The sequence below is a fragment of the Trifolium pratense genome, linkage group LG1, assembly GCF_020283565.1.
Source record: "Trifolium pratense cultivar HEN17-A07 linkage group LG1, ARS_RC_1.1, whole genome shotgun sequence".
NCBI lineage: Eukaryota > Viridiplantae > Streptophyta > Magnoliopsida > Fabales > Fabaceae > Trifolium > Trifolium pratense.
This window is the reverse complement of record NC_060059.1, coordinates 42000961-42012392: the sequence shown is the minus strand read 5'-3', so window position 1 is coordinate 42012392 and position 11432 is coordinate 42000961. Positions and strand designations below refer to the sequence as shown.

Here is an 11432-nt window from a genome sequence, read left to right as displayed (position 1 = left end):
TGACTTCAACAACACCTTTGCTTCATTGCCATCTTTTCACCAAAAAATTAGGCAAGAAAAGAAAAATAATCAAACTAAAAATAATAATACTAGGTACTTTGATTCTACTTGTTTTGTTGCCGCCGTACCGGGTACTTTTTACGGTAGACTCTTCCCATCTGAATCCATACACTTTCTTCACTCTTCTTCAAGCTTACATTGGCTTTCTCGGGTATGCTTTCTATTGCGCTTACTCAAAAGCTTAAATGCATTTTTAATCCTTAATTTTATCTAAATTAAAGTTTTAGTTCTTTATTTCTAAAATTGAGTTTTTGGTCCTCTTTTCTATAGGTTCCTAGTGGTTTGGAGGACGAAAGTAGGAGAAGATTAAATAAGGGAAAACTCTACATATCACACAACACTCCCAATTGTGTGCTAGAAGCTTATTCACAAGAATTTCAAAATGACTTTTCATATTTTCTTGAGTCACGTTCTCAAGAGATGGCACATGAGGGACACATGGTCCTTTCTTTAATGGGTAGAGAATCCAGGGACCCAACATCGGTCAATGGTTTCTATCAATGGGAACTTTTAGCACAAGCCCTTATGACTATGGTTTCAGAGGTACATATGTATACTTTAAATGACATCTATGGTGCAGTTGATTTGTCTTGTACTGTTTTATATTGTTCTGTCCAGTACTTACAGTTTGCAGATCAAATGAATCTTTAATAAACCTCTAAAAAAAAGAATGCGAACCTTACAATTTTTAGTAAAAACTAAATGTTATAATAATAAAATATGAGTGTGTCTAATATATGAATTCTACTAAAAATGAATTTTAAAATGAATCTTAGCATTTTTTTTTTATTTACGGTTATGATTGTTTGACAGTGTAAAATATCTTTAAATGTCGGTGCATACAAATTAATTTTTTTTTATATAATAAAGATCTCATCGAAGAAGTCGGGTAATATGGACTCGGTCTAACGGTAAACTGTACTATATTTAATAATTTCAACAAAATATTTTTTTTGTTCTCCACTTTATATTGGTATAAAGTTCATTTTTTTTTTATGAAAAATGGTAAAGATTTATCTTTAGACTATTTTTAAGAGGTTTATATCAGTGTAAAAATAATTTATACTATGGTATATATATATACTTTTATTTGACAAAACTATGGTATATATATATATATACACACTTTCTTTTTTTTGAAACAATATGGTATATACTTTTTTTTTTTTTTACAAAATATGGTATATACTTTTAAAACTCTAAACTTGCTCCTATTTATTTACTTTTGGTACATAGGGTATTGTTGAAGAAGAAAAAGTGGATTCTTTTAACGCACCTTACTATGCATGTTGTTATGAAGAATTGAAAATGGTGATTGAAAAAGAAGGGTCATTCATGGTGAATTCCCATAAAACTTATGAAATTGATTGGGATGAAGGGATGGAATTGGAAATTAGAGGAGAAGGTTTTGCAAGGGCCATGAGGGCTGTGGTTGAGTCCATACTTGAATATCATTTTGGGAGTCCTATAATGGACGACTTGTTTAGAAGGTATGCTCAACTTGTGGACCACCATTTGTCTAATGCTAGGGCAAAATTAATAACTTTGATCATTTCTCTAGTCAAACGACACTAGTAAAGCATCACCACCAACTATCAAAAAATATAGTTTTAGAGGGAGCTCGTTAATCATTTGAGTTCAATGTCTTAGTTCAATTTTTTTTTTTTTGCTTAAAAAAAATTATGTTTTTTTATTGGATTCAAGTGGTTAATGAATTTCTTTTATAACGAATCGTTTGGAATAAGATGAAGAGGGTCTAAGACCAAAATAAAAGAAATTACAACGAAATTGCAAAAGATATTCACCACCTTCACCTTTGCCTCTAAAGATATGTTGTTTCTCAAGTTTCACATGCAACATATTGTTGTCTCCGCCCTTTGAGATGTGTATCTCACTAACACGTTATTATATTTCATTTTTCTTCCACTTTTATTTTTTGACAAGATTTCCTCCAATTAGTAATCTTCCAAATTGTAAGAAGTGGACAGCTTCCTCAACATTAATTTCATCAAAAACCAAATAGTACGTTTACTGAACCATATGCATGCATATTTTCGAATCTATGAAACTTATTATTCAAATATTTCGCTCAATCTAGATTCTTCTTAATAATTGTTCGGAGAGGCCAACCCCTTAAATGAATCTCAACTACCTCGAGAGAAATAGTCTCCGCAGTTACGTGCGGAGAATACCTTTGGTTTACCAAAAAAAAATTTCTTCTTAATAATTAGGGTCTTCTTAACGAATATTCCGAAATACTCTTTAAGCATTTTATTGAATAATAAATTTTTATAATTTTTTATAAAAATGCGTATAAAGTTAATGTATTAAAAATTAAAATATTTAATTTTTAAATAAATAATTTCTTTAAATAGAATATTTAAAGAGTATCTCAAAAGCACTCATAAGTCATTTTCCTAATAGTTAATACAATATGAGGTTTTGATACCTAATATCCATGGAAAATTCATATCCATAAACTAGTGATTTGTCCTAACTAGTTTAGGACCACATTTCAGAAAAAGAAAAAAAAACGTGGTATTTCTTACTTCAATGAAAAACATAAGTTTTTTTTTTTTAATTAACTTATGGTTCTCAAAGGAAAGAATCCAATAATCCAAAGTTTGGCTGCGACTAAAGTAAAATATGATCAATAATTATTTCTACAAAGAATTAAACTCGGGTTATTCTTGTTGTTTTATTTCAGTCTATTGCAAATTTATTCTTTATTAGAATTATATTAATCTCTATAAAATGTAGAATATTTTACGAAGTGTGTGGTATAGTGATTCTTAACTCTTAACACATGTGCCGCAAGTTTATAGACCTTGTACAAATATTATTATTTTTCATTACAAATATACCAAATTTTGCTTTTAATCATTGGTAATTTATTCCAATCAATATAAAATTTGTGTTTATGTCCATCTAATGTTCTTTCTATCATGTTTTGACGAGCGATTTTTCCATGGAATTGGATGGCATCTTTTTATTGTGATACATATGTTGGGAAATTTGAGGAACAAAAAATAAGGAGATATTGCACAATATGTAAAATAAGATTCATAGATTTAAGTTATTTTTCGATACACATCTTAATTTGATGTGTATTTGTGGTATATCTGGTTTTTTTTTTTGGAACAAATTTTGTGGTATATCTATTAAAATGGACAATTGATAAATTCAAAAATATTACTGTATTTATTAATTTTTTATATAAAATATTATGTGCTGATCTGTCAGAATTATTTACCTCAACAATGTATTAAAATGTTCAGCTTCGTTTAATAGTATATATGATCCGTTTGGATGAACTTATTTCTATGTCATAATTAAAAATGTATTTATTTATATAAAGTATTTTAATAAACTGAAAAATAAGTTAAATTCAATTTATTAAAAATAAGTTAAATTCAAACAAACTCTTTTATGGTTATAGCTTTTGGTCAAGGTCAATTCTAACATGAACAAGTCATCAAATTGTGCATAGTGCTCTACTAAAAAAAATCATCATGTGTCTGGTCCTCTACTCAAAAACTCTAATACCGACGAAATTTATAGATGGATTTTTCCAGTCTCTAATTTCCACCACTAAACCAAATGTAATAAGAGCACTAAGAAGCAATTCCTCTTCTATTATTCTTGACAATAGCCACCGTACCAATAACAACACTCATATGTTAACATGGATATGAACCACAACCTTATAAGCATTATGAATTGGGTCCACGATTCAACTAACCAACAAAACAATTAGTAATGTTCACGAAAAAAGATTTAATTACTAACACACACTTCGTGATTGCCCTACCCCGGGTGTTTATGTCCATCTAATAATGTTCTTTCTGTCATATTTTCAAAAATTAGGTGGTATATATTATGGTATTTTCATTGGTGTTCCGCTTATATACGGCGCTTTTTTTTTTGGGGCACATTTGTTTTGTAACCCCTCTTTTATGGGTTTTTGTTCGTTTGTGCAGAGACATAGTTATTACTTATTAATAATAATATATTTGACGTTCAAACAAAAAAAAGATTTAATTCCTAACGTTGTTAACAGGGTTTGAAATATATTATATTGGTATACGGGGCCTACGGCCTTAGATTACATAGGCTCATGTCAGGTTAGACGATTTCTTTAAATAGAGCAGCGAGAAACTTTTTTATAAGCCTATTTAGCTAAAAAGTTCAAGATGCAGGTTATTAGAGAAATCTTTTAGGCCTACTAAACCACCCTATTTAAGGAAATATGAATAATATTTTTACTACTATTATTATTGTATATTAAAATCTGTACTTTGATTAAATTATAAATTTATTAACTTTTTCGGTAGCTTGAGTTTATTAATCTACATTAATTTTTAAACTAAACTTGAAATATGATGTCATATTTAGTCAAATTCTCTAAAATATCATGTTAAATATAAAAAGAAAGTTTAATCTCATTGTTTTATTAGTTCATTAGTATATTTAAAAATAAATATTATTATTTATTTAAATTTATTCATGTGAAATATGTTTTTAAACAGACTAACAAATCATATCAGACTTTCAAAAAATCATACTCAAACATAAATAGCATAGATCAGACTCAAACCTTCAATTTTTAAAAGTTCGGCAAAACTTAACTCGGCCAAAGTCTTTTACCTTCACTAGTTCTTTTAATTTGCTATACGTAGCTATGTAGGGACCCCCTTGCATGATATGTGGACTAATTAATGTCGTACCTCCATATGGGTAGATCAGGCTGGAATTTGCTCTATTTATACACACAGCTCTAGACTCTAGTCAGGTACATATTCATCTGCTTAGGATATACTAGTGTCATATAATTGAAAGGAACATTGAACATCTCAATTAATCCCACAAAAAAGAAATGGAAACCGTAGTGGAAACCCTTCACATGAACAAAGGAGCTGGCGAAACTAGCTATGCCATGAACTCCTTCGTCCAGGTATTATTGATTTGCCTTTCTAGTATGTAATTTGATACAATCAGTTCTATATGTAAAAGTAATTTTAATAAAAGTGTTGGATTTATAAGAGAGATGATTCATTAACTTAAAACTTAAGGTTTTGAGTAGAGATGTGGTGTCTTCCTCTCTTATAGTCCTGAAACATTTGACTCCATGTTTCTCCCGAACATTCCCGGACTCTGCAACAAAAAGAACCAAGTGATTAATGTACCTTAGTTGATAATGAATTCTTCGAGAAAATCTGAATTTCAGATTATCCAAGTTTCTTAACCCCGAAACCAAAAATAGTGCCTAACATTTTGTACGCAACATTTTATTTACTAAAATCTGATTTCTAGAAAAATGAGCCTTGATAATTCAGAGTTCGACCTCATAAGGTAAGTAAAGTCTAGCCAATAATTATTTCTATCAGGAGTTGAACTCAAGTTTTCCCGAACGATTCGTTATATGGGGAGTTCATTAACCACCTGAGTCTAATTTCTTGCAATATAAGCCCAACTGAATCATGTGTATATGTTTGCATCAATTTAGATTTTAATTAAGCAATATCGTGCAATATAAGTCCAACTTAATCGTCCCTTAACCATAGTTCAGTTAGTAGGGACATTGTAATATGAAGACGTTAGAATTTGTACCCGCGATTCTCTATTTGTTCAATTTAGGGTGGAAAATTCTGGTCACTAAACTATTTCATAAAAATAAATAGTCCAATTGATAAAAAAAAAAACTAAACTATTTTGTTTTAAACAACATTTCTGTAAATATTTTGTAGAGGAAGATAATATCATTGACAAATCAAGCAACAGAGAAAGCTATTATGGAAATTTTATGCTCAAAGAGAAGGCCAATAACAAAGATGGGAATTGCTGACTTAGGTTGTTCATCAGGACCTAATGCCTTAAGGGTAATTTCGGAAATAGTTGAAGCTATAAATGCAACCTCAAGCTTGTTGAATCATCAAGCACCAAAGGAACTAATGTTTTATATGAATGATCTTTTCACCAATGATTTCAACAATATTTTTGCTTCTTTACCATCTTTCCACAAAAAAATAAGGCAACAAAAGAGTAATTACAATAATGGGAATATTGGTTCTAATTGTTTTGTTTCTGCTGTACCGGGTAGTTTCTATGGTAGACTCTTTCCAACTAAATCCCTCCATTTTGTGCACTCTTCTTCAAGTCTCCATTGGCTTTCTCAGGTTTGTTCTCTAATTCACTTAATTAATTTGGATTTTTAGCTTTGACCAATATACTGACATTTTATGGACATTTTGACTAAGATCAAGTATAACAGAAGGACTTAATTGTAAGAATTAATTATATTAGTTGGAAGGTAAATTCTAACATGAATAATTTCATTAAGTGATTCATGATATATCAGTATTTAAAAATATATGTTGACGTTTGAAAATATAATTTAATGATTTTTTTTTTTATGATTAATGACTTAATTGACATTGATTTGATTAAAACAACATAGTAAAGATGTGACTCGTACTGAATTGATATTAATAATTTTTATTTTAAAAAAATATTATCGATAGTCGTTTGAATTTATGATGATTTTTATCATTGGCTATGATGGACCACTTGTTAAACTGGTCCACCGTAGCATTAGCCTAGTTGAAAGACCTGATTTTAAATTTTTTGTTTAATATACAAACCTATTTATAGAATAGTTAAACCTAAATTTTAGCCACATAAAAGACTTTAAATATTTTAATTTGTGAAATTGTTAAGATCGATCGATTTAATTTTAGAAATATGAAAAAAGAAGGAATAATTTGCAAAATTGCAAATAAAAATAAGGGACCAATTTGCAAAATATACTAGACTATTTTGTAAAATTTGATAAATAAATAAATCAATAACTAATTTGTAAAATTTTAAAATATATTGGAACCAATTTGTATAATTTTAAGGATTATAAGGAATAACTTGAGAATCACATGCATTGTGTAAAAGTAAGAAATTAGTTTTCAAATTGTTAGTTTTTGGGTGGTATTTAAAATTCTCTGAAATTAGTTTTAACAAAATACTATCCCCATTTTTTTTTTAAATTATCCAAATTTATCATTATGTAATTTACATAGAAGAATTTGAATTATCCTCTAATATTATATTAATTCAAAAACCAAACACACTATATAATAATTAGTTGGATATCTTTAACATGTCATGTGGCAAACTAATTAATTATTATAATAATTTTATCCGTAGGTTCCTTGTGGTTTGGAGGATGAAAGGGGGAGAGGGTTGAACAAAGGAAAACTTTACATATCAAAGAGCAGTCCCAATTGTGTATTAGAAGCTTATTTACAACAATTTCAAAATAATTTTTCACAGTTCCTTGAGTCACGTTCTCAAGAAATGATAAATGGAGGACTCATGGTCCTTTCTTTTATGGGTAGGAAATCCAAAGACCCAACATCAGCCAATTGTTGCTATCAATGGGAACTTTTAGCCAATGCTCTTATGACTATGGTTTCAGAGGTAGTCACCTATTTTCTATTTATCCATTTATTTCAGACAAAATTGTATATTTATCTATTTATTTATTTATTTATATATTTGCTTATGATAAATAGGGTCTTGTTAAAGAAGAAGATGTGGATTCTTTTAATGCTCCTTACTATGCACCATGTTTTGAAGAATTGAAGATAGAAATTGAGAAAGAAGGGTCATTCATGGTGAATTCTTATGAAACTTATGAAGTTGATTGGGATGATGGGATGGAATTGCAAAGTGATGATAATGATTTATTAGGAAGGAAGATGTCAAGTGGAGAACGTGTTGCAAAAACCATAAGGGCTGTTGTTGAGTCAATGTTGGAATCTCATTTTGGGAGTCATATAATGGATGATTTGTTTCAAAGGTATGCTAAACTTGTGGAGGATCATTTGTCCAAGACTAGGACCAAATACATCAATTTGGTTATTTCTCTTGTCAAGAGACAATGAAATACAAACGCTATATATATATTTGTTTAAAAAAATGTGGAGTTGAATATAATTATTGTTCACAAAGGATGAATCTAGCTAGCTACCTTTTCAAAAAACAAAAAGTTTGATGAATCCAACTTCAATAATGTTGATAGTTTGGTTTATGTTGATTCTACGTTTAGTCCACTTGTATTCTAGTACGTACAACTTCAAATTCGAGCTCATGCATGAGTTTTACATGTGAAGGATAGTATGAGTCCAAAAAAAGGAACAAAGTATATTTATTTGTTTTTCACATTCTTAACTTTTATTTTAGATTCTTTTTAGTATGTATGAATGAGTGGGGCTGATAAAACATGTTCACATCTAACTAGACAACAATATATAAGCATACATATTTATTTGAAAGAAAATAAAATAAGATATATATTACTCCCATTATTTTTATTAATTTCTTCTCTCTGTCAATCATTTGAATTAAATGTATATTCATGTAAAAAATGTAAGAAATCAACATTTGAATTAAATGTATATTCATATGGTGTCAATTTTTTGTGTCGACATATCATTGTTCTATTCTAAATTGATTTTTTTCTACCATGTTAAATTGGCTAAATTGTACTTTGCTCCCTTCACTTTTACAAACTTGTGATTTATGATGTTCCCTTAACTTGATTAATATGAAATACAGTCATGGTACTAGAAAGGAAAAAAAAATCAGGGATTAATTAAGTAAATAGTCCATATAAATATTAAGAATTTCGATTTTGGTCTCCTGCAAAAAATTGCACTCTTTAGTTGTAAAATTTTTTGTCCGCACTTTTAGTCCTTGTAAAATTTTCCAACAGCATAGTCCCCGTAAAAATTTCTGTCCGCATTTTTTGTCCCTAAAACACAAAGAAAATGTTACAGAGACTAGAAAGTGTGATTTTTTTTTTTTTATATGTACTAAAAATGAAATTTATGATATTTATGAGGGACCATTTACTTAATTTACCCTAAAATCAATAAGCAAAATCTCGCATGTGTCTTTACAAGCTTGTAAATAATTTGCACAACACTACGAATATATGAGAAAATTTCAGACTATTGCACCATTTCTACAATGGATTAGGGAGGGGAAGACAAGAGAATTATAATTTTATTGACACGAAAAAACAATAGAGCAAGAAGCTAACAAATGGCCTAAGATCAACAAGAACCATAGGATTATCACTACCATCAGGAACCCGTCTTAGAAATGATTATTTGGTCTAACTCATCCTTATAAAACCGGCTTGTAAGGTGAGGATTGCTTCTTGCGTATAAACATTCATTCATGCCATCTCGCAATTGATGTGTGACTCTTAACACACCCCTCACGCCCAGCACTATTGGGTTTGATGCGTGGATATAATTTATAAATGGTGGGTGGCCCGATAGCGAAAACCTGATAGCAGGTGGCCTACCATTCTAGAAAGGTGTATTGGGCCTAACTCATCCTTACAAAACTGGCTTGTAAGGTGAGGATTGCCTCTTGCTTATAAACATTCATTCAAGCCATCTCGCAACCGGTGTGAGACTCTTAACAACCCGTTTAAATCCATGATCAATTAATCGGTTAGCAAGAGCTATACAATGGTTATGCGGACCCCTGGAACGGGGCGGGGAATGTACGGAGGAAGCTTACACGCGAAGATTCACGGATATCAAATATTAACAAAATTTTTACTTTTTTTTGTCAAAAGTATGACAGTCGCATGACATTATTTTTTCCTGATTTATTTTAAAAAAAACAAATATTTTGCATCTTTCTTTTCTAAAAAATAAAAAGACATAATATATTCAAAACCAAAAAACATTGCAAAAACATATGGCTATTAATAATCATACAAAACATAATAGCCAAAATATTTCATAATGTATTTTTCAAAAAAATATATTCCATAATGTATAGCAAAGTATGCATAATAATACAAAAATTCATAATCAAAATATCTCAAAATTTTTGGTAATTGATAAATATCCAACAAAATTAGACAAATAAAGTTACATTTAACAAAATATTAAGCAAATTAGTTTCATTGCAAGGTCTTCATCTTCATTCTACAATTATGCTTCCCTTTCTTCTTTTTTTGGTAGGAATGCTTTACCTTCTTTTACCTACAAAAAATAAACAAGATAAAAAAAATAAAAAATTCCACAACTCTATAAACACAACCATCGAAAACTAATAATTTAATGGCGGTTAAGGTTAATACATATCTACATCCAAAACTTGAAAACTAATAATGATGGTTAAGATTAATTGTTGTATACCGTTGGTGTAATTTTTTTTACACATAAATTTAATGACGCGTTGCCACATCATTTAATGAATGTGACACATTATGTATTTTTAATTACCATACATGATGTGTCGGTATATTATTGGACACATGTGCAAAACAACTTTACACCACGGTGCATATAAATTAAATTCTAAGGTTAATACACAACCTTCGAAAACTAATTTAATGACGGTTACTTTTTTATTTTTCTAATAATAATAATATAGTTACAACTAGAATTTGCCCAAATGACAGGTGGCGAACGTATCTTTAACCCTATATTAAAACATCGGTGCATAACTCAACTATATCTATAACAATATATAAAGGGGATAAGGGAGTTTGGACTGGATTTTTTTGGTCCATTTTGCCCTTAACTTTCTTTATGGTTTTTTAATTATTCCATAATTGCCCTTAACTTCCTCTCTTTTTTTTTTATGGTTTTTTCATCTATATCTATTCTATACTATAATATATAAAAAGAATACATGAGTTTTGGGGTAGAATTTTCATAATACCAACATTACCCTTGCTTTTTTTTAGTAGCAACAAAAATCTTTTATTAACAAACTCATCATAACATAAGGCGTATCTTTTTTTTTGGGTACATAAGTTAGACACAGACAGGCGCGGAACCTGGCCCACTAGTATTGATATAATGGTATCATAACTTTTAACTATATAATGATAATATGAACTAATCTACCATATTGGTTAGGAAGTTTCATAGCAACATATAGTATCTTAAAGGAAATATAATATGATAGTATTGGATGAAATGGTAAAAGAGTTACCTCCAAATTGAGGAACAGAGAAAGACAGAAATGATGGAGTCCCCCTGGAGTTACCTCCTTCAACATGAGATACTTTCCGAAGCTTGAAACTATTATTGAAATTAAACTTGGGTTGAGGAAAAAAACCATGACTATGACTATCTACTATTATTAAAAAAAAAATTATGCTTAAACAAAGCAAAAGTGATTAGGCCTGGGAAATAGGTGTTATGCAAAACGTGACTATGAAATAAGTGACTGAAACCCGATTGGTAGAAAACATGATTAGGCATAATCGGTAGGATTAATAAAATAGAATTCCGCAGAACAAAACAATAACGACGGCACCACTTTTGCCTTTGATCATGTTA

General features: G+C 29.5%; 2 protein-coding genes across 2 annotated transcripts; both read left to right on the top strand.

The window, feature by feature from the left end:
- Window positions 1-480: 480 nt before the first annotated feature.
- LOC123894317 (probable jasmonic acid carboxyl methyltransferase 1) lies at window positions 481-1635 on the top strand. Its single transcript, XM_045944284.1, has 2 exons — window positions 481-603; window positions 1297-1635. The coding sequence occupies exons 1-2, from the start codon at window positions 481-483 to the stop codon at window positions 1633-1635; spliced, it is 462 nt and encodes a 153-aa protein (XP_045800240.1).
- A 3169-nt stretch (window positions 1636-4804) lies between these two features.
- Window positions 4805-8280, top strand: LOC123886614 (probable jasmonic acid carboxyl methyltransferase 2). The gene is made up of 4 exons (XM_045935921.1): window positions 4805-5014; window positions 5808-6236; window positions 7258-7530; window positions 7626-8280. Exons 1-4 carry the CDS (start codon window positions 4937-4939, stop codon window positions 7995-7997), a joined length of 1152 nt encoding a protein of 383 aa, XP_045791877.1. The 5' UTR covers window positions 4805-4936; the 3' UTR covers window positions 7998-8280.
- The last annotated feature ends 3152 nt before the right edge of the window (window positions 8281-11432 follow it).

Bases quoted from the DNA above. Each gene is read 5' to 3' on its own strand.
- LOC123894317 (XM_045944284.1), top strand. From the start codon at position 481: ATGGCACATGAGGGACACATGGTCCTTTCTTTAATGGGTAGAGAATCC. The intron at 604-1,296 runs GTACATATGTAT...TTTGGTACATAG, and splicing joins TTATGACTATGGTTTCAGAG to GGTATTGTTGAAGAAGAAAA.
- LOC123886614 (XM_045935921.1), top strand. From the start codon at position 4,937: ATGGAAACCGTAGTGGAAACCCTTCACATGAACAAAGGAGCTGGCGAA. The intron at 5,015-5,807 runs GTATTATTGATT...AATATTTTGTAG, and splicing joins CCATGAACTCCTTCGTCCAG to AGGAAGATAATATCATTGAC. The intron at 6,237-7,257 runs GTTTGTTCTCTA...TTTTATCCGTAG, and splicing joins GTCTCCATTGGCTTTCTCAG to GTTCCTTGTGGTTTGGAGGA.